Below are 24768 nucleotides of genomic sequence, written 5' to 3' on the forward strand. Positions count from 1 at the left end.
CCAACCTTAGATGTGCACGGTGCATGTTAGGTTTTTTCTTCAGAAAAAAAACTTGCAGAGTTATGGGACTTTTGTTTCTTGTTACTATTTTACATACATGTTTACAGTCTGCAAAATTTTGCAATCTTGTGCGCGTCAAATATCCTTATATTTATATAAGAGTGTCTTTTTTCCCTACATAGACTTTTTGTGACGTCTTTTAAATGCAATATACTGTGTCAATGCAAGCAGGGGGTATATTCATCACCTTCAGTGATAGCTCTAGTTAACAGCTGTCATCCACAGCGTGTGAAGGATTACACATATAACTCATCTTATGTTTCCAGTGGTGTAACATGTCACTTTCGGAGATTTGCAAATTGTCTATGTTAAGAGTTTGTCTATTACGAGACGATATTTGAATCCATTACATTTATTATTTATTGTTTATTCACCCTAGAAAATTAATGCATGTGTGATTTGATCAGCGTTAGACATGGTATTACATACAGCTGAGTACATTTCTAATGAATATGTTGTCACATAATTGAAACTGATGTACGCGAGTTGCATAGTATCGTGACATATTTCTGCCGTAATATAACCACTAAAGGTTCGCGAATTAATTCATGTTTAACACATAATAATCACGAAAATTATCTGGTTATCTATTAAGCATTTGTAATAAATTGAACGTAAGATAAATATCATAACGGAAATAATTGTCATTGCCCAGAACTGCCACCAGTTAAGTTAACTACTGTGAAATCATTAAATTTCGTGGTTTTGGACAAAACGGCAATTTCGTGGGGATACGAATTCGTGGATTATCCCCCAGCAAAGGTGGAGGGGTATAGTTTTTGGGTTGTCCATCCATCCATCAGTCCGAAGCCATATCTAGGAAGTGGTTTGGAATTTTTAAATAGAACTTCATAAAGATTCTCGGGTAAGAAACGTTAGACCAACACGATTTTGTCATCATTGAGGAAACGGAGTGGAATGGATTTGTCTGTATTTATGTACATGTTTATTGCGAGATCATTCATTCGAAGATATAATACAACAAAAACAAATTTACCAGCCTTGTATGGCAGCATATAACTGTACAGATGACACAGACAGCCAAACGAAATAACAAACAAACGTTTTATTGCTTTTGAAAGTAGCTTGTTTGCTAATATTAACTTCTTTGCCATATTTAAGCAAATGTCATTGTATTAGGCTTAGAGTGTATGCTGGGTGATTATGTAGTACAATGATGTTCTGTTGTTTGGTTCTGAACAGCGGGATTTAAGGCACCATATACTTCTATTGCTTTATCAGCTGTAACTGGCATGCGCAAATGTTTTCGTCTCATTTCCCGTTCAAACTGTGCTTCTGTTTCGCTTATGCACCGTATAGGCCCCGTATAACAGAATTCTGATGACACTTGATCAAGGTCTCTCTGGTTCAACGTAACCTTGTAATCAACACCACCTGGAAAGGGAAAAACATTAAAAATTTGATATCAAGCATCTCTTCTTAGTCGGATTATTAAATACGTAGGATGCTGCGGAAACTTGGATAAGAGTTACGTTTGTTATTGATACTTATTTTCATCAGGAGTACAATCAGTTTGACATTTCGCCAACACTGGCGATGTGACGGCACGGGTCACACGCACATAGAGGTTAAGTAAATGTACCAATCACGTTAGCAAGAAGTTCACATCGAGGTTGTTTATCAGTAATTCCCAAGTGTCTAGCATTGAGGCTGAAATGCCAGCAGGACGGATGCATGCATGGTATAATGATATTTCAGAACTTCATTTCATGTGAATTATCAGATCTTACTAGCGTCAAATAACAGTCACCTGTGGCAGCCTAGCACAAGAAAGAAATATGATTCAGACAAAAATAAACTAGATGCACTGTAGTGCATTTAAAAGCGCCAATGTTCTTTGGAAATCACTATAAATACATCAGGTAATTTGAAAAGTATCACGATTCAATGTACCACTGTACCATAAAAAAAGAATGACATGCGCAGTTATAAAGAAAAAAAAAATGTTTCAGATCGTTATCCATACGATTAGCCCGCCCGCTTAGTTCAATAGAGACCGCGCAGATCTTCGGATCTAGGGATCGCGAGTTCGATCCCCTGGCGTTGCGTATGTTCTCCATGACGACTTGATAAAAGACATCGTGTCTGACATCATTTGTCCTCCACCTCCGATTCATGTGGGGAAGTTGGCAGTTTTTTTGCGGAGAACAATGTTTGTACTGGTACAGAATCCAGGAACACCGGTTCGGATAACTGCCGGCCGTTACATAACTGAAATACTGTTGAAAAACGGTGTTAAACCCAAAACAAATTATCCATACGATCATAGTTCTTCCAAGTACAGACGCAAGATGAAACAAAGTGCCAGTAAGTTATACAAAATGTATCCTTAGCATTCGTATACCATATCACCCTTGAAACTTCTCACTTTAAAAAAAAAGTATAGGCCTATTCAATTTACCAAACAACTCGGGCATATAGTACATGAGGTCTGGTTTCCCGCTTGGGGAGTCTTCAGGTCCATTTCTCCGTATTGTATGTTGCTTCCATTCCATTCCATTCGCACTCGGTCAAGCTCTTTCTGTATTATGTCAATAAGCAAACGCACGCATTCTCTGATAAATAGAAATGCAATTTAATGAAGGATATCGCTCAGAAAATCTGAGTGTACAGATGCATATAAATATATATACAGTCAAACCTGTCTATAAAGACCACCCTTGGGAAAGCCAAAATTTGGTCTTTATTGAGAGGTGGTCTTTATTCACAGGTTAAAAATACACTGTAAATGTTAGAATGGGAAACAAAACATGTGGTCTTTGGAGCCAGGTGGTCTCTATTCAGAGGTGGCCGTTAACACAGGTTTGACTGTGTGTATATATATATATATATATATATATATATATATATTTAAAAATACAGTGGAGCAATTTATAAAACATACAAATGTAAATGGATTTTCCGTATACCAATGTTGTAGGTAACTGCATGTAGTGGTCTAAAAGTGTTGTTATTTGTGGCTAAAAGTCATTGTGTATTTGGTGGAAAATATAATATTATGGTTTTACTTAGTAAAAAAACTTTACACTAACTTGAATAAGAATAAGCAAAACTAACTTTAACGATATATGATGTAGAGTGGTAAGGCCTCTACCTCTTGCCACCAATGTCAATATGTTAAAAGACAGATTTAACAATATTTTCACCTAACAATAATTAAAAACGAGAAATGTCACAGTGGGTGACAAATGCACCCTACACCCACCCACCCCGAAAGATGGTTTCGGTTTCAACAAAGGATTGTCTACATATTGTTTGGAAACAGGTTTTACTGGGAGGACCCCTGAGACATTGATCTTTGACCCATCTAATCTATATTCAAAACGGATTATCCACCTCATAAGACCAATCATCAAGTGAAATATGGAGCTTAAGCACAAATGGTTCTCTAGATACTAACCAGAACGGGTTTTATCATCAAGGCCCTGAGAATCTGACCTTTAACCCAGCAAACCCCAAATCAGTAGGGTTCCTCTACTTCATAAGACAATCAATCTTTGAAATAAGAAGGTTCGAAGTCGAAGGGTTCTCAAGATATTGATCGGAAACGGTTTTTACTTTCACGGTCTCTGTGACCTTGACCTTTGACCCAACAACCACAAAATCAATACAGTACCTCTACTCCATAAGATGAATCACCCTGTGAAATAAGAAGGTTCTAAGTCAAAGGGTGCTTAAGATACCAACGGATCGGAAATGAATGTGTCGGACGAACGAACGGTTTTTATGAAAGCCAAGAAAATCGTGCACTTTGATTGGTTAAAATGCATGGTTTATATGGAAACAATCTAAATTGTTTGTGCGACGGCCCTGATGTTTACAAGATGTGGATAAAATCCTTTCATATGAACACCATACTGAAGTGCTGTAATAGTGAAAAATAGGATATACTTCGTTGTTTCTGGATAAATACCTATAAATTGATAATTCGTTTTCATTTCCAGTAGCATGGCGACGGTTTCAATGCAAAAAATTTGATAAAGCAACGGAGTTCAAAATTTCAGGCAGAAATGATAATATACATGTAGCTTTATTAGACATGCCAGAGAGCACGTAAAACGCAAGAACTTTTTCGGCAGGCCGATTTTGTGCTACATCTTTTATGAGGGCAGGACAAAATCAATTTAAAAGACATGTAGCATAGTCCAGTAAGTTGCACGTTTGATTAAAACTATACTTGCCATCTTTCTTGACAGATAGCTTATGTCCTAATATGAAATGGTCCAATTCCAATTGAAAAGTTTCTGGTAATATATCAGTTAATTGATATTGGCTTTATATGCTCACATGTGTAGTTCGTCACTTGTTGAGAGAAGTCCAGCGTTTTCCATATCTTTAAAGAGATCTATCCAGTACTGACATCCACCTTGTCTGTTTGACAGCCACCAACGCTCTATACGCTGTAGTGAAAAATAGATTTAGAATTAACTGAAACTTTAATACTTGTTTTTGGGAACGGTTCTCGCCGGAAATAAAGAATTTAGAAACATTGCTTTTGCGACATGGTGTGTCTTAAAAGTAGTCAGTTATCTGATCAACATACTAGGATTCATTCTCATTACTTTATTCTGGTTTCTCTTCGTTTCATCTGTGTATCCTATTGTATAACAGAAGTTTACTGAAGTTTTGAAAATTTCGAGATGGTTCACGGTAAAAGTATACACATGTAGCTGTTTGCTGCGAGCTAGGGGCGAAGCGCATATTGTATTACACAGAAGCGTCTGTTTACACTTGGTAACTGCATTGACTTGAAAAATAAGTTATGCAATGTTGTAAATGCATATATTCTATGTTAGTGCATAGAGCAAGCCACGTTTCCGTTGTTAATTAGGTATTTTATAGTATTGGTGTACACTCAACAAAAGTTAAAATCGACCACCTAAAGGATCATGAAAGGATATCAATTAAATTATGTTAACCTGTCATCCGCGTTTTGTAATAGTGGTAAAACTTTTGTTGATATAAACCTACATTTGAGCACGGTAAGCATTTAAGGGGACGCATATTGCTACATTCACAGTTCATACAGCAATGCGGAAGGGGTGCATATTCAAGAAATCGATGGTGGGAAAATAAAAAACATATTCCTAAACTGATATAATACTGATGGACACCTGTAATATTCAGTATTTTGTGGATAAGGATGTGGTACTATGAATGTAATAGGAAAACAGAGGTCTTTGTGAAAGTACATTCAACACAAAATATTAAGCTTTTGTATAAGGAAAATACAGGTTTTTTACAATAACAGTATTCCAAATAATGTTGAAGGGATGAGATTTTCTTTCTAACACACCAGGTTTGCTTAAACATGTAAAAATTTAACGCCACGTCTGTTCATCTCGGGATGGACGCCATATTTCTCATTGATAAAAAATGTAAACAAAAAAAACAGAGTGGGATTAGCATTGCAAGGGCATAACATGACATTCTACACAATGAATACCTTAGAACAGATATCTAAGATGCTACACAGGTCAGGCGGGTTAAATGTATAATGTCGATCACTTGAAATTCATCTTGAAAAGGTGGTTAATTTTAGTTTGTTTACATGGTTTTTAATTTTCCCACGACTTCTCGGCGATTCACTGCAAATGTATTACTGCGCCGGACGAAAGGTAACTCTAATAAACAACGGGAGACAACTTAGGTGTCAGCACGTGTACGATTTTTAAAAAAACATGTCGATGATTATAATTTCTTATCAAATAATGAATCCTATTCAGATATTCGTCTTTAATATTAGAAAATTATTAATTTCTGTGGACATTTGTCAAATAATATTACTTACAGTGGACTACTTTGCGCATCAAACTGGTTTCCGCTAAAGTCACTTATAAACCGACTGCTACTTAAATCAGTGTAAGTAAAGTTGTTGTTACAACATTATACATGTTCGTTACGATATGAGATAAAGTTTATCTTGAACTGCATAATCCATTAATTACGTTTAGATGATACTGCATTTACAACTTATTTGACCCCGTTTTTTTACGTGAATGACAGCATTCTCGTGCAACTCGTGCAAACAGAGTTATGAAAAGTATGGTGGAGAATTCAAGGACAAATTATAAATGACATTAAAGTGAGGATAACTATATTCGTCCAGTTTTGATCATTGACATTCCTGCTGTTTATTAGTAACTTTTGTGAACAAGATTAGAATGTTGCTTTTGCACATATACACATTGATTGGACCTCTCAACCAAATTTCATACCTTATTTTAGGGATTTTTAAGACAATACATTTTCAAAAGTTTGTTGAATGTGTTTTGATATTTAAATGCATTGTAGTTCATGAATACCAAGTTAAAAATTAATAATGGCAACATTTATAGGCCTTTATTGTAAGCCACTAGACTTCTGTAACGATAAATGTTTAATGTATTAAGGGGAATATACTCTTTTAGTTTTGTAATGTGGCATTCCTTGACCACCATATCTTTTCTTATGCACTACTTTGTAAACAAACTAAATAATGTGTTTTAGCTCACATATGCGAAATGAAAAGCAAGACAGTGAACTTATTTCACATTCTTTCTTTAAATTAGAATCTGTAGGACATTGATAAATGTTTAGACAAAGTGAAGCACTATTATTTTCGCACCAAAAAGTCTTAATTGTTGACTTTGAATGTACACAAGAAGTCTTACGTAATTCAACAATAACTTTCTTGTTTCAGTTTTTCTCATTTTTATTTTAGTGAGCAATCCTTTGTGTACTTATAACAGTTGAAACAGTATTCATTTCATTTACCAAAACCTTGTACTTTTTTGCAGGTAAATTTTATAATACCCCGCCCACTTTTTTCTAATTTCAAAGTATGCGTCCCCTTAAAGTGCGCGTCTACAATAGAAATTATTATATGAATGACAGTTGTGAAATATTTACTAAACTGTAGGACTAGGAGTACCAAAATCTGCATTAGGCAAGTACATTTATTTTAATCGTATCCCAGAATGTCAGATATGCATATGCAACAGAAATGTTTTATCAATCACTGAACTAGCTAATTACATTTAAATGTCGAACATCTTAATTGAACGACTGACTGAAACGTCGAGATCTGATAATTCTTCAAACATGTCCTCGCAAGTAGGAGTCCGAAATTGATGCGTTAATCACACAGCAAAATATATGATATAAGAAAGTAACAGTATTATATAACTAACATAGGAAATATCAATTTATATAATATTGACTGAAAATTTCCTATACACATTGGGATTTAAAAAAATGTTTTGATGAACATCGGAGGTTTTATACCATCAGTTCAAAAAGTGTCTTGCATGTTTGAGGTCATTTGAAGATCTTTGCAAATATTCATTAATACTCGTATTATGTTGGTTTTTTTTACTAAATAAAATACCATTGCTCAATACTTGTATTAAGGCAACTTTATATGGTTTGAAATGATAGTTGCCTTGCAGGTAGACAAAAAAAAAACAAAAAAAAAAAAACAGATTTTTTAAATCTGTCTGGAAATTTAATACCTCTATATCGATTTAAAAAACAACAAGAATTGGAAAAGCTAGATTATAAATGAAAAATTAATCAGAAAGTTAAACAAAACTTAAGAACGGGATATGATAAGATATGCAAAATGGCCCCCTAAATATTATTAGAATATGAAAACTCCATAATTGAAATTTTAACTGTCTAAAACAAAAAAGAAGATCATAATCGTTAAAACTATGAGTTTTAAAAACTTTAAAACCAAGTTATTTGTACGACTCAGACCTTTAGAATAGTCGTAGTCCGTGACTTTTACCGTTTTACCACGCGATTTACACACTACATGCTCGATTTTCATTGTGAGCCGGACCTGGTGTCAAGCTAAAGTTTTGCTGAGAAAATAAGGTTATTAAAATATACATTTTCAGAAAAGATCAGCTTGACACCCGCTCCGGCTCATATTGAATTTCCACTTTTTTCGCAATTTTTAGACTCACTTTTCTTTGAAGGAAACAGGATAACGTGCTCATCTCTAAGCAACCGAGCATCAAACAGATACGCGGGAGTTTTGTTCTAATCATGTAACTGAAAACTAAAAGTTGTTTTTATAAGAAAACTAAATGTTTAATACATAAGTGAAACTGAAAGTAGATCTAGACATTTTACTGATCAGTTACGTGTTTTAGATCTACGTGAACTGTATTCCGGGATTATATTCAAGTTTAAAAATAAAGTGTAGATCTAATTAAAGTTGTTTAAAAAGAAAATTGTTATTATTTACATAAATGTTATAGAGACAAGAAAGATAACTCATGCACACCGCAACTTGTAGACACATGTAAATAGTTCTTTTATCTAAAAAAATATGACGTAGTTTGTACATAAGTCTCTTTGACGCAATCGGTACGCACGGCGGCTGAAATGAAATATTGTGTTTGGTGTCAGTGGTATGCGAGATCGATTCCCAACAAATCCTGTTAAGCTTTTTTTTCTGGCAAAAACGACAGAAAGTACCATTCTTTGATAATTGCAATCCTTATTTAGATTTTATATCTTTAGCCACGAGTTAAAATATTTTAAACCATTTAACCGCGTTATTTCTATAATTAGTCAATTATTCGTTTAGATTCTACTGTATGTCTGTGATAAAGTTATAAACATGTGTTTTTATACTTCTTTTTTATGACGTATGAAAAATAGTAAGTCAACAACTCAGAATTGTTTCAACAACTCCGTTTCATCGCCGTACGAAGTTTCATAAATAAATGTATGTTGAGTCAATTAATGTCACTGACATGTCATTTCCGGTGTGAAATATTCTATTTTATGAATAAAAGATAAAATCCAGGCGCGTAGCTAGAGCATTCTTCATAGTACGCAGAGGTAATGCGTAGGGGTCTTTGTATCCTCTCCATGATATTTTTTTCATCTGAGAACCGCAAATGGTGCATTTTGGTGTGTATTTGAAGCTAAACATTGCACGAAAACCTTATTCGTTCTTAATCTTTTATATAAAATGTATTATTTTACTAGGTATGTGTGTAATATTGCACGTGCAATTTGTGGTTCATTGATCCATGTTATATGTGTGCAGTATTCAAAACAGATGGTTGGTGGTAACACACTTTCAAAACAGCATTATGATTGAATAACAAGAGATGTGTGTATAAGTATATATTCGAGAGTTGTTAAAAGTAATTTTGCCATAACTCCAAACTGAATACTAGTCTACAAAGACATGCTAAGTTTCATGATATTGTTACAAATGTACAAAATAAGAAACTGATGCCTTGCATAGGAAAAATATTTCGGCGAATGTCATCGACGTCTGCATTATGTCAACTTCGTCAAAATGTATTATTATCTTTTCTTCAACTAAAACAGTATTCTGCAAAATGTTTCTTACTCCTTTTTATTTTTCAGTTTGCCATCGTGATATTGCGCTTAGCGCTTCATGCATCTCTTTCTCTGGCGAGCTGTAAAGCGCGAGATAGCGATGGTGAAGCCATCGTGATTTCGCGCTGTGAACACTTTGCGTATTGTGAAGCGTGAAGTGCGAAATCACGATGGCGTAGCTAAACATCACGGTGGTGAAGCGAAAAATTTCGAGAGAAAAAAAAAACACCTCCATTTCGTGCTTTGTCATTTTGATCTCGCGCTTCGGGTATCGCCTTCCCATGACAGAGAAGCGTGAAAGACGAAGCGCGAGATCACAACGGCGAAGTGCGAAACTATGAAAATTTCAGGCTTTAACATTAGCATTGGGCAGATTTCGTACCAACAATATTGAATCATAAAACAAGTATTTAAACGTAGTGGGATTGTTGATATAATATTATCTAAACGACATCTAAAACCAAGTATTACACTGAAATCTTGTTTTGATGATTTTTAAAAATGTTGTTTGAAGTCTTTCGAAATATTATACAAATAATTTAGTTACGTAATACGCACTGAAAATATTAAATCACCAATTATATAGAAAGAGCATATTTATCTCACTGTGAATAGGTTGTCGAATACTGTAATATCGTATGACTTGTACCGGTGTCAATAGCGTAAGATTTATATAACTAGGTGTAATGAATGGATTTCTATTGAATTTTATTTTCTATGGAATAATAGTTGATAATTTCATACACTTAAGTACAATTATAATATATATCTATGATATCAAAGGCTGAGCGTGAAGCTATTATATCTTATTTTTTTATTTATATACCGTTACAATAGTTTCGCGCTCAGCTCAAGATAAAGTAAACATTATGCGAGACAAATTACGTCTGCAGTGTTATACAAAATATCATATTCAAAAGCTTTTAGCCCTGAAAATGTAATTTTTTCCGATTTCTCAACCAACATTTTATTAATTGTTAACACTGTATTATAATTTTGTTATAGAAATTTCCTCCTAGACAGCGTATGATTGTAATATTTCACATGGTCAGGATTATTACAAAATAAGCAATCAGATAGTTGGATTATGAGATAAATTGCAAAACTGTATCTAAATTGTTATAAAACTACAAAGACAATTGGTGAATTTCAATGCACGTTAAATCAACTAATCATACAAATCAGTTTGCTATACAAATAATGTCTATAAGAAACAGGTTCGCTTTTAAATTATTCTTATTACAAACTCAGGTTATAACGGAAACGCACTTGCTTATCCCGATGAGTTCGCTAAAACCGGAGTTTACTGTACTTCAAACACAATATGAAGTAAGCAATGATAGTGTATGAAGCCATCTCCGTTGCATGACACTAGCCAATTAATTGTGTATGGTTGCCAGATTTTCACTACGCAGCTGCGTATTTGCGTAAAGGTAGCTACGCGCTTGAAATCCCTATAGATTCTATAACCATTTTAAAAACAAAATAGCTAAGATATATTTGTGTTTAAAGAATATCTAAAATATCGAAAGACGCGTCATTTTATTATTGTTTTTAATGATTTATTGTAGGTTGATTGTGATTTGTTTTGTTTTACGTTTTAAAGCCGTTTTTCAACAGTAACCAGAGTTACTGGATTCCGTGCCAGTAAAAACCTGTTCTCCGCAAGTAATTGTCAACTTCCCCACATGATTATGAGATGGAGAACAAATGATTATAGTCACAATACCCCTTATCAAATCGCCACGGAGAAGAAAAACCTCGCCCGGGGATCGCACTCGCGATCCTGCGATCCGCAAATCTGCGGAGGCCTTATTGAGCTTGTGAAGCAAGTTCTACAACTTCTATAAATCAATTTCGACATTTCATTCCTGATGAATCAGGGTAGGAGCAGAGAAACCAGTTTCCCTTTAATGACAAGCATCCAAGCAAGGGAGCTACTGGTAATATTTCACACGTCTTTGGTATGACGGGGCCGGAGATCAAACCCAATACCATTCCCGCCCCACCGGAGTCGAAGTGGGCCCAGACTAGGTAGGCGCTCTGCACTGTTAATGAATAGCTTTACGCTTTTGAAATGAAGGCACGTATGCAGGTGTTATGTTTTCTCTCTCTCTTTTCTAGAATAGCTGTAATGATTTGAAAAAAAAAACGGAGGAATGTATATACATGTAGTTAAGGTATCACAGAGAGGGACATGGATGTTTTTGTCATACTAAAACATGCGCACGTATTAATTACTTCGTGCTCACGTAATATCTATTACTTCCGCACGTAATAAGAATGACGTTACGTGCGCACGTAATAGTATTAAACATCTGCGCATGTATTAGTATAAAAATACCTCTGCGCACATATCACTTGGCATGATTGAAAACTTACTATAGAGATCACTTATTAGCTATTACGTGGGCACGTGCATAGCTGTTTCTTAGACCAACACGTGCGTACTGAGCAACTATGCTGGTTCTTTATCACTGCAGCCGTTTCGTCTCGAATCTGTCTGTATTTCTATCTGAGGAAAGGAAAAGCGGTAATCCAGAGGAAAGTCGGGGCATCTGCTTCTCATTGTGCAACCATGACCTTTTGTTATTTTGTAAACATACCTACCGCTCTAATGAATTCAGTGTTTAATACCATTAGAATAAAATCAAATGTCTTCATGTGCGCATACAAATGTTGCTACTTGGGTATATCGGTATATCCAAGGTCGTCTTGTAAACTGAGTTTGATATAAACACAATATATAATATAAATGCAACAATTGTAATTGGAATATAACATAATGGAGTAAAATCAAAAAATTTTCTTTCATCTATAACCAAAAATCTTTTGCAGGAAATCGGAAGCATTTTACGTTACATATATAAGCGCATTTTGGCGGGAAACTGCACGTGCCTTTCATGTCACTCCTTCCGTAATGATCTTACATACGCTAATGTATATTTCGTGCTTCTCATATCGATATTATAGTTTCGTGTCAAAGGAAAGGTTTTTGATTAAATTAAGTTGAATAAACTACATAGATATGCTTCCAAAGCTGTAATACCGATCTAACTCGGTTCCGGCGAAATTTCTGCGGGTACGTGTTTTAATTATGTGGTAAGGATTTAGTAATATTCAACTCGTATATTATTTATTCAAGTAAAGTGAACACTGTCGTTTTTTTCAACTTACTTAATGAAGATACTTCATTACATATTTAAATAAAAAATCACCGAAAATATGAAAAAATGGAAACTTGTAAGACAAAGTCATGCCTCTTGATTTATTCGACGAAGGTTTTGTTTTATCCGAATGTCACACAACAAGAACATTCCGTATACGAAAAAAAAAAAAAAAAAACAACAACAAAGAAACACTAAATATGTAAAGAGATATAGAAGCAAAATTTTTTATTTCAAAAAGTTAATATTTCAAGTATGTGAAATAACTCGCTAAATTACTATAAATCCAAAAAATGCAAAACTGTTTCTATGTTGCTATGGTAACGCAAATGAAATGAAAGTTTTGAATTTTAGTTTTAGAAATTTTCTTGAAACGAAATAAAACGAAACAGACATAATCGTTAGAGAATAAGCCAACGTAGATGTATAAAAAAAAATCTTATTTCTTAAAAGAGTTTTCGGTCGTCCTTACATGAAAGAGTTATCTCCCTTGTTTTTGCATGATCATTCTGTCTTAGAATACAAAATAAAAATTCGTTTCAAGAAGTTGGATCACTGTGTATTGTGACGACATACAATTTATAGGGTTCAGCAATATAAACTAAAATATATTGCAGAATAGTTTTCTATACCCCCATTCTAAATGATCAAATATCTTTTCAGCGGAAGTCTTAGATAGATGTAATAATCAATTATTTTTGGTTCATTACCGACGTCTGGTCATTATATCTTGGTGGATTTTGAAAAATATAGTTGATTACCAATGGCCGAATGGTGTTGTTTTACATGCATATTTAGTGGGGGCCATTTTTGGTCCTTATCATATCCCGTCCTTTCTTCAATTTTCTATCTATTTCCGATATAGATAAGGCACCATTTTTTTTTACCTTAAGATACGGCATTACTTAAGGTATCTCGTATCTTACGAGAAGATTGAGTTAATCAAAAAAATTCCTACGAGCAAGAAAAGGTGACGTTACGACTACCTTAAGACTTAAGGGACCTTTGAGTTAGTCACCCCTGTACTGTAGGCTCTATAAATAAATCGTGCCGTATCAGGCCTATCGGTTATACGGTCAATACTGTCATCCATTTTACGAACTTTTTGAAACAGACTATAGAATCTAATACACATAATCAACTAAACTTTAAAAGCAAACAAACATAAACAAGTACCGACTATATTTTATAAAAACAATAACAAGCATTTACTTTGAATGACTAAAACAGAGGATACTTTCCGTGTCCGCACTGCTGGCATTCAAAGATGTGTAACATCCATCCAACATATTGAAAACACAATCTTGTAAACCCCTACATATGCTAATTCACATACCGGAAGACGAAAACTCGTTATTTAGCTGGGTCGCGGGGCGAAAAGTAGATTTAAACCTTAAAAAGGCGGGGACGCGGAGCGAAAACCCGCTGTTAAGCGGGGGCGCGGGGCGAGATTTAGTAACTGGTATGTCGGGGGCGCGGGGAGAAAACACGATAATTAGCGCTGCTTAAACTTCGTCTTTTCGCACCGCGCCCTCGACATTCCAGTTACTAAATCTCGACTTTTCGCCCCGCGGCCCCGCTAAACAGCGAGTTTTCGCCCCGCACCCCCGCCATTTTAACCGCCTTAATCCTCGTGATTTCGCTCGGCGAGATCGCGGTGCGAAAAGTCGAAATGGCACAAATCAGCCACATAGATAATTGCAATGCGTAACACTTACAAAACGAAAATGCAAAAAGTCGCGCTGCGAAAGGTCGAAATTAGAGAAATAAAATGGCGGGGTCGCGGGGCGACAAACCGCTAATTAGCGAGCTCGCAGGGCGGAAAGCGAAATTTAAGCATTACAGTGGCGGGGGAAGGGGGGGGGGGGAGTTGCGAAAACTCGCTTATTGTCGGAGTCGCGGGGCGAAAAGTCGAGATTTATTAACTAAATTGGCGAGGGCGCGGGGCGAAAACACGATAATTAGCGCTCTTCAAACGTCGAGTTTTCGCACCGCGCCCGCGCCATCAGAGTTACTAAATGTCGACTTTTCGCCCCGCGACCCCGCTAATTATCGTGTTTTCGCTCCGCGCCCCCGCTAACTAGCGAGTTTTCGCCCCGCGCCCCCGCCATTTTAACTTGTTAATTCTCGTGTTTTCGCTTGGCGGGGTCGCGGGGCGAAAACGCGAAATGGCAGAAATCAGCCACCATACAAATATCTTTCAAACCCTTATTTAATAAATGGAATAGTCTGGAAAATCCAAATCTAAAAATAAAAGCGACAGGTCTCTCCTAATTCCTAACAAGTAGGCTTCTTTTAACAAAAGAAACCTAGGAGAGGTCCAGTGTTGTTCCTTTTAAAGTCCTATCAGACACATAGATAACAATTGTTATCTAATTATTGTCTCTGGTTATATGATAGGTTGTGCTATAGACGAGTTTCCCTGCTGCAGGTCACTGTGACCTATTAGGGGCCCAAGCACTTCCTAGTTAATACTGAATTTCATTTAAAAATGTTCAAAAGCTACCACTGCAATAATTGTACACTGAGCTTGGCCCTGGTGAAAGCTGCCAAATTAGCATCTTACCATTTATGCGAGAACCTCACCTGACAGGCTTGTTTGTCAACTGCCCCGTTCGTTTGGGCCCAAGAATAGCTTCCGAGAAGCTTTAGAAAAGCTTTGAAGAAAATCCCAATCGAACAGACGTCTGCCGGAAGTGAAAAAATGTATCATTCTTTTTTTAAATGTATTTTTTCAGAGATTTTTATTGTTAATGTGCTATTTGAAAAAGAAATTCCAAACATTTTATTTGTTCTAGCTTATAACTCAGTTTGTAAGGTATCATGTCGAATTACCACCTTGTTTTGATCACGTGATTAACATCCCCGACTATCGGATGGAAGACACAGAAGCTCAGAAGAACTCTTCTCATTCCGGCAGATCTTCCGAATGGGGCAAACGAACCCGCCAGTTAAACAATAAGTTCATTTAATTGAACGAAATACCTTTTAACGTGATTCAATTCATATGCATATCTTTGAATACTGCGAACAAAGAATAGTTAATATATATCTCTATATTCGTTTTGTTAATAACTGAACCGTTTCCAATAGTATAACAATAGTATTACACCATAACGAACAGTTAATTTCGTCTTAGAGGATTTTAAAACTTACTTGTGCGCAAGCGCATTGTACCATTTTAGACTGGCTCACCGTAATTTACGCTAAAAAGTGAAATCTAACGCCGAAAAATTAGTAGATTAGTCTGAATTCTCCTAGTTTGAAAGCCAACACTCATGGAGAGGTCTCCAATAAGTCCATGAACAACGCGCTAATTCCCCGTCGGCCCAGCGGTAACGCGTTTCGCTTCGTAATTTTTCGTCATGAGTTGGTTTCCCAAACCCGTACAATTTTTTTTAAACTGTATCTAATTTCTTATTTTTAATAACATTCAACAACAACAAAAAAAAAAAAACAACTGAAATAAGTTAACTCAGTTCCAACTTTTTCGCTAACTGAAATATGCCATTATTAATTTTAATTGTGTGTAAATACAATTTGCCCTCCCGTGATATTTTAAAGCACAGTGGATAGTTTGACAATCTTCAATCTGACTAAAGTACATCTCCTATTACGCTACGCATAGGATCTGACAACGAGCTATTGATGGCCTCGTTCTGACAACCCTTCCGCTAGCCAATTAAAAGTTAACTTACAACATTTTGCAAGCTTTAAAAAGCCTTGGTATTTAATATTAACTATTTTTATGTAGAAAAATGTCAGATAGCCGGTTAGCTCTGTCGGTAGCGCTTTTGCTCTGTAAGCGAGAGGTCCCGGGTTCGAGCCCTGGTTTAACTGCAAATTTTTCTTACTCTTTGACTTTCGAACAAGTTGTCTGATTGGTTCAAACAAAAATAGATTTGCGAAAATAAAAATAGCAATCTTGGAAATCCAAAATATACAGAAGACGAATGTGAATGGGTCGTTCTCAGATCTTCGTTTAGAAGATCAAGTACTTTAGTCAGATTGGACAATCTTATACTTCACTTTAACCTTTAGCCTGCTGGCGGCGAATATTTCTGCCTTTGCGGCCAGTGCAGACCAACATCAGCCTGCACATCACATCCGTGCAGGCTGATCATGGTCTGCACTGTTCGCTATTCAGTCAGTAAATTTTCAGCAAACACCCCTTCAAATAATAAATTGTATTGCCCAAACTGAATGATGGACCAGTCCATTTTAGAAATTCAGCAGGGCAAAGGTTAAATAGCATATTGCCCGGTAATACTTTCAGTATTGATTACTGCACATTTTATACGAAAATAAAAACAAAACAATGGATTAGAAGACTTGCACACCCTTCTTGTATAACAAAAATAAATGTAAAAACATGTTTACCTCGCACTACAATATATGCAGTTTCCTACTGTAATGTTATTTATTACTTTTCTTTTATTATTTTGTTCCGTACTGTAGCATTCTCGCATACCAGAGGTCTACCATGGTTACCCGTATGAACGGGATTTTGACGAATTTCTGATGGATGAGAATGGCACTGTAGTGGTGTATAATATTTTACGATGTTTACATTCTGACAGTTTGTTTTTTTTTTTACAAACAACAAAATAGTTTTTGTATTTAACGCGCGAAACTTAAATAATGTTACTTGGCGTAGGTCGCAAAGAAATGTCCGGTCTGTATAGTGTTGCCGGGCATGTAGAAAAGAACTATTCACCGGGAAAGGTCGTTATCCCATGTGTGAATCTAGTATCTATCCGCACTCATCTTTCACCACCCCTGGTCACTTCACGCAACCCGACCTACTTTTTTCTACCTTAAGGCATTTTTCAATAATAAAACATTCGCTATTAACGTATAAAATAAGCATCCGCGAACTTTTTGTTTAACTTTCTTCTTTCAATGATATATAACCGCATAAAATGTATTTGCAAACGTATCAAATTAAACATTGAAGGGACGACAGTATTTACAAATGATTGTTCGCCCTTTGTTTAGTATTATGCAAATGATCTATTTCAAACGCGAGTGTAGCATAATTAATATTTACCTTTCTGATCCGATTTGAATTTTTAAGAGATACTCGCCGAAACAACTGTGAAATATCTTCCAGAAATCAGGATTTTCAATGTATGTATTAATAATTCCTTTTTTTCTTTAATCCAGTTATTTTGTTTTAATGCACATATTGTATGAAAATAGTAATTAAGTCAGTATGTTTAATCATGACATTTTTGACACAGTATGCACTCATGTATTTGGGTTTGTTTTTTGTTGTTGTTTTTTTATTTGTACGTTTATTCAACGGACTGAGTAAACCCGACGTTGATGGAACGTATATTGGCGTTTGACGTTAAAAAGACAACGACAAGGAATGTTGTGCCTTATAACGTAATGAAAAAAACTGAAGGTTAAGAAACAGGTTCTGTCAAACACTGTGATAATGAACACTTTTAAACGCATACCCTTGTTAAAAAGACTCTTAAATTTGGACGAATACGTTTTCCGGCGATATTTTTATGAATAGAATTAAACTTAACTTTTTGTTTGGTTTCCTCAGGAATAAAAATACTACTATATAGTCTGCGCTTTATTTTCTGTTGTAGACGATCCTTACAGATCGTGGCGTGAAATAGGGAAAATGGCCACGTCCGAGGAGAGGCTTGCTTTGTTTAAGGCAGAATACCCCCACACAGACAATGCTTCGTTGACAGGGGCGGATCTAGGTGTAGTTGCTGGATATTTTGTTATCATCGTTGCCATTGGCATTGTGGTAAGTTAACGAATATTCACATAAAATGTTAGATACTCCACGTATAACTAACGTGCATGTCAAACATTTTTATTCTGTATCTGTCGCTGAATGCAACTTTGTTGACACGATTAATGTGCAGTCGTGATAAGATACGAACGTGATTCGAATAATAATGATAAGTAACTTAGTATCTTCTTCAGTGTACCAGAGTATATTGACATCCGTGTCAAATTATATTTAACCACTTGTCTTTTAATGAATATATAAACATATTTTTGTTTGTGTGTTTGTTTAATGTTTTTGGGTTTAACGCCGTTTTTCAACAGTATTTCATTTATGTAATCGCGGGCAGTTGTAATAAGTGTTCCTGGATTCTGTGCTAGTACAAACCTGTCCTCAAGCCGCAAGTAACCACATGAATCTTGAGGTGGAGGACGAATGATTTCAGACACAATGTTTTTTTTTCAAATCGTCACTGAGAACATACACCCGCCCGAGGGTCGAACTTACGACCCCAAGATCCGTAAATCTGCGCTCTTGCTATTAAGCTAAGCAGCTGGAGTATATACATTCTCATATAATACATATTTTGAATATAATCAGGCTGAAAGAACCTGTAAAATTGAATGGTATACATGTATATCTAATGAAAGCGTAAAAATTAGTGAAAATAATGTTTTGCTGTAATGTATGGACACGGTGACATTCAATGTTGTACACCTGATGTTGTCTTACAACAATATAAACGTTTTTTTTTTGTTTGTTGTTTATTCAGGCAATGTGCCGGTCCAACAGAAGTACAGTAGGCGGGTTCTTCTTGGCTGGTAGATCTATGTTCTTCTTGCCTGTAAGTGCGTCATAAATATGCCACTTGTCACGTTAAAATCTGATCTCATTACGAATAGTGATTAGAATATGAAAATCTTCAAGATTATGTAATATTGCAATATGAAACAGGACATAAAACCATTTATTACATACCTATATCAATTCTGTAAAACAATCGGCTTTTGTTTCACAAGTAAATATGAACAGGCAGTGTACTTTTTGTCTAAAGACCTTAAAGAAAAATCTTTATTTGCGGTAACATGCTAAAACAATTAGGGTTGGTAGGCCGGAATTTTTTTTTTTTTTGGGGGGGGGGGGGGGGGGGGGGGGGGGGGGGGGGGGGGGGGGGGGGATTATTAAGTGAGACTTTTCGGAAATTATTTTTGTGTCAAAAAATGAATGCAAATAAAGGGGTTATGCCTTTAGAGCATCAGTAAGTCGATTTCCAACATCACTGACCATGATGAAACCATAGAAAGTGCAGTTTTGCAACTTTTTGTTAAAAAGCTGAAAAAGATTCTTCAAGGCCATAAAAACATTTAGGGTCGGGAATACCGGAAACAAACAATTTTTTTACGCCTAATTGTATCTTACCGGACTCTTCAAGTGACCTGACACAGTTCCATAAATAGCGCACATAAAAATTCGTTCAATAACAAAACACCAAACAAAAAGGTAGAGGAATATTATAATAAAAGGGTCATTATAATAGTAGCTACATCTGGGATTTTGTATCCGGCTCTCGTGGATTTTGCAAGGTCGGGTCACACTTGGCGCTGAGATCCGATCTCGAGCCGAATACAGCATCTCAGATCGAGCTTCTATTATAATAACCCTATTATATTGTTTGTCTTTTTCCTTCTTTGGAATGAATGAAATTTGACATTTATCTAAGAAAGAAGGCTCTGGTAAAAAATGAACGATTGTTTGTTTGTTTGTATTGTACTATGCCGTGGTAAGTTAGCCTTAGCTATCTCTGTAGACTCTGTACTTATTACTGCCTTTTTTTCCGCAAGTTCATGTCCATTTTTCAACATGACTTTGCCAAACGGTCATGGAGAACGTACAGGCCTCGACCTGGACTCGAACTCTCGACTCGATTCATAGTGTTGTGCCCGACCTACTGAACTGTACAATTTAATTGCTATACAATTTAATTGCTCTACAACCAGTTTCAGAATACAAATTCCGAATTTACACTTTATACTAGTATTGTTAAAGCTCTATTGCTGAATAGCCAACATTAATTTTGTACTTACACGTATATTTCATTAAGGTTTTGCCAGTCTGGTATGTGTGTAAGTCACGTGAAACACAGCTGACCGTTTGGGTCACTTACATTTCTTAAGATTATATTGTACACTGAGAAATCATTGATATTAGCGGGGGACTAATATTCGTGCATTTCGCGGTTGTGTCAGTTTATGAAATTAAATCGTAACGAACAATTAAACTACTTTCTCATTTTATGTTTGAAAAGTTGAAATCCATGAATTTATACCCCCACGAAGTAGTCGTTTTTGTCCCCCACCCCCACTCAGTCAAAGAAAACGAAACTTCATTGCCCACGAAACTAAAAGATTTTACTGTAATCGTTAATGTTAATGCTATTTTGTGAAAGAAGTATTTTATTTATTGTCAGTATCCTAAAACTCATTCACTGAGGTGTTTGAAGTTATTCTATTTTCCAGGTCGGTGCCTCATTATTTGTCAGCAACATTGGCACCGAACATTTTATCGGCCTGTCGGGATCTGGTGCTGCACAAGGGATAGGAGTCGGTGCATGGGAATTTAACGTAAGTTATATGGAAATCTGTATAAGTCAGAATGTGTCTACAGCAATATACAAGTTTTTGACAATCGAATTTATAACATCTTTTTTTAGCGGTTACTTCTGGTACAAAAGACCTTTGACCCTTCTCAATGTTTTTTTTTTTAACAAGTGGACAAAGCCCATTCATGAATGTTATCTTTTAATTTCAAAATATTTTCAAGGGCAATATCGGTAAGCTTAGTGTTAAAAATAATGATGCTGAAATATAAAGGGCGTTTTGGCCGCGAGGGGTTTTGTCCGGCGCCCCTGATAACAATTCATTTTTTTATTCACAGTGAAAATGATATTTCTAATATCTGTCTTGCTCCAATATTAAGTTTGATAATGTCTTTCCAGTACGGCGTAGATATATATTTACCCATGCATCTTGTCTTTGCAGGCAATTTTGTTATTACAGCTGCTCGGCTGGATATTTATCCCTGTCTACATTGCCTGTGGGGTAAGTATTCCGTCTATACTGATTACTGAATTTGAACCAAAATATGTTTTTTTTCTACACTGCGTCAGGGGTAAATTTAGACCCAAAAAAGCGTTCTGTCTACATTACATGTTTGATAACTTTTTGTCTAAAGACAGACCATTTCTGTAAACAAACTAATGTTTTAATTAACTAAACGTTGCGTAGGCATATGTTTGATTGCAAATTTAATCGGAGCATGACTGTTTAAAATAATGTAAATTTCATCCGTTTTTATCTTTATCATTTGACAAATATTGCAATTTTAAAAGAGAAAGATTGGATTATTAGCTTTTATTCAAGTGAAATGAAATGTCATTGAGTATATTTTGTATACATACATTAATGCGGAACGTTCAAATCCTGTTTAATTATCATTTTTGACACGAGAGATTTATTTCAGCTGTATAAGTATTGTTTTTGTGTACGTTTTGTAAAACCCTTGTAATTCCCCGAAACAATCGAAATTCAGAACACATAGATATATAAAAAAAGTTACGGAGGAAGGTTGATGTTTGTCAAATTTCGCGTCAGTTGTATGTCGTCAGTCCGTGATTTCGTTGTGTGGGTGCGTGCGCCATCCGCTCTCATTGTAGGGATAACGCATGTTTTTTCGTGTTATAACATCTGCAGAATCCCGAGGGATTGGTTGGTGCCCGAGCCCGGTAGGGCGAGGGTACCAACGTTTCCCGAGGGATTCTGAAGATGTTATAACACGAAATGAACATGCGTTAACGCTGTTCTAACATAAAATGCGTAAAGAAGTGATAAATGAATAAATTATCCATCAACGTCATTAAATTTCCATGACACGCGCGGGAATGTCTGCGTTGTTTTTTCACGTTGACTTCATTTCCTTTTGAATAATCCGTTTTGGGGCCGTAATGCGTTTACGCTTTGCCTCGGAACGCGCATACATAAAAAGATGTTATAACGGTACGTGAGCGCGAGAATCTCTCTGTTAACGCACGTTTTCTCTCCTGTTAAAACACCCCAGAAATGTGACAAGAACAGTAATTTTATGTTAGAATATACTAACACCGGGCTCACCAGTCCTATAACTATCCACTTCGCTACGCACCAAGTGAGGAAGCTACTAGTACCATGATTTTTGACTTCTTTGGTAAGCGTCTAAGCGAACAAAGGACCTTTCGTTTAGAGACTTAGGATCTTGAGGATCTTGAGTGTTTTGAAATTACACAAATAAAACTAACTTTATGCGTAAACTACATTAGACGCATTACGAAAAAATTGTTTGGTATACAACTTTACAGTACATTTTGCACTGAAGTGATAATTTATATGCATGCATGCGATTAGCTTCATGATAATAAAAGTCATAATTACCTATGCAGTATGCTCGTGCATGCATATCGTTCCTAGTAAAAGACCGTTGGTATTTCAGACTTACACGATGTCTTAGTAAACGTCCCGAATAAACATCCTCCATATTTCAGACTTAAGTACGAATAAACATCCTCCATATTTCAGACTTATACAAAGTCTGAATAAACATCCTCCATATATCAGACTTAAGTACGAATAAACATCCTCCATATTTCAGACTTACGTACGTATAAACATCCTCCATGTTTCAGACGTATACAATGTCTAAATAAAGTCCTTTATATTTCAGACTTATACAATGAACGGTGTCCTCTACAGTCCAGACCCTAACAATGCCGGAATAAAGTCATTTAGATTTCAGACTTATACAATGCCTAAATAAAGTTCTTCAGATTTCTGGCTTATACAATGCTTGAATAAAGTCCTGTATATTTCACACCAATAAAATGCCTGAATAAAGTCCTCTATATTACATACCTATACAATGCCTTAATAAAGTCCTCTATATTTCACACCTACACAATGCCTGAATAAAGTCCTCTTCTTTTCACACCTATACAATGCCTGAATAAAGTCCTCTACATTTCACACCTATACAATGCCTGAATAAAGTCCTCTATATTTCAGAACTATACAATGCCTGAATAAAAAGTCCTCTATATTTCAGAACTATACAATGCCTGAATAAAGTCCTCAATATTTCAGACCTATACAATGCCTAATAAAGTCATAGATATATTTAAGACCTATACAATGCCGGAATAAAGTCCTCTATATTTCAGACTTATACAATGCCGGAATAAAGTCCTTTATATTTCAGACCAATACAATGCCAGAATAAAGTCCTCTATATTTCAGACCTATGCAATGCTTGAATAAAGTCCTCACTATTTACCACTTATACAATGCCTGAATAAAGTCCTCTATATTTCAGACTTATACAATGCCGGAATACCTCACTAAACGTTTTGGTGGTGAAAGATTGCGAGTTTATTTTGCATTGCTGTCTCTCATTCTCTACATCTTCACGAAGTGTTCTGTAAGTATCACCTATCAGTTTCAGTTTTGTGTTGGTTTTGTACAAGTTTTAGTAAACAACTATTTCACATAATGAAGGGCACATTTTCAAAAATTCATTTGAACTAAGCTCTGACAGACATGTATCTAGACATTTAGAGCATACACGAGCTATGGGTGGACTTTAGGGACGAGAATGTTATTTGCCTACCCTGTTGAATGCAGGACCCGCTTTCTATTTGCTTCTCCGAAGATTTGAATCATTTTCTAAGCTGCTTTCGATGGAATGAAATTTCACACTGTTCTACTCTGTTACCCGCCTCTATTATAATACATAGTGGATAGGGACCACTTAGACTTGCAATTATTTGAGCCGCGCTATGAGAAAACCAACATAGTACATTTGCGACCAGCATGGATCCAGACCAGCCTGCGCATTCACGCAGTCTGGTCAGGATCCATGCTGTTCGCTAACGATTTCTCTAATTGCAATAGGCTTTGAAAGCGAACAGCATGGATCCTGACCAGACTGTGCGGATGCATACTGGTCGCAAATGCACTATGCTGGTTTTCTCATGGTGCGGTTCATTTATTATTTGACTGTTTCCGCCTGCACCAAAGTTCGCACATGTTCCAAACATTCCAGAACACTGTTTCTAATACTCCATTGCCTTAGAGTATTAATTTGTCGAACGTTTGCATGGAGTGGTAAAGGAAATATGCGAATTGTGACGTTCTACCCCAATGCACGTGTCCTTTTAGCGAACCGATTTACAGTGGTATCCAAACTTATTGCGATATGAATAGAAACTAAATCGCAAAAAAGTGCAAAAAGGGTGTGTTTTTGCAACACTTTGTTTTGACTCATAGTTTTTGATAAAATTGTATAATATGGAAGAAACGTGAATTGAAAAAAAAATCTGAAACAAAG

At 35.8% G+C, this 24768-nt stretch overlaps 1 protein-coding gene and 1 long non-coding RNA gene across 5 annotated transcripts in view; one reads left to right on the forward strand and one right to left on the reverse strand.

Moving 5' to 3' along the window:
- LOC123526750 (sodium/myo-inositol cotransporter-like) overlaps positions 1-24768 on the forward strand; it is a 40995-nt gene that overhangs the window by 6504 nt on the left and 9723 nt on the right. For 2 of the 4 annotated variants that reach the window (XM_053523187.1, XM_053523190.1), the window contains exons 2-6: positions 18206-18372; positions 19130-19201; positions 20874-20978; positions 21396-21455; positions 23755-23859. In XM_053523187.1, the coding sequence (XP_053379162.1) occupies positions 18241-18372; positions 19130-19201; positions 20874-20978; positions 21396-21455; positions 23755-23859 (474 nt within the window). In that variant the 5' untranslated portion in view covers positions 18206-18240. Of the gene's footprint in view, positions 1-16962; positions 17730-18205; positions 18373-19129; positions 19202-20873; positions 20979-21395; positions 21456-23754; positions 23860-24768 lie in introns of those variants that run through there. The other 2 variants (XM_053523188.1, XM_053523189.1) reach the window with 2 other exon arrangements.
- Positions 795-5898, reverse strand: LOC123527189 (uncharacterized). The gene is made up of 3 exons (XR_006681659.2): positions 4369-5898; positions 2483-2636; positions 795-1455 (listed from the first exon to the last, which is right to left on the reverse strand). It is a non-coding gene; the product is annotated as an uncharacterized LOC123527189 (long non-coding RNA).

The sequence above is a fragment of the Mercenaria mercenaria genome, chromosome 14 (assembly GCF_021730395.1).
Source record: "Mercenaria mercenaria strain notata chromosome 14, MADL_Memer_1, whole genome shotgun sequence".
Lineage (NCBI taxonomy): Eukaryota > Metazoa > Mollusca > Bivalvia > Venerida > Veneridae > Mercenaria > Mercenaria mercenaria.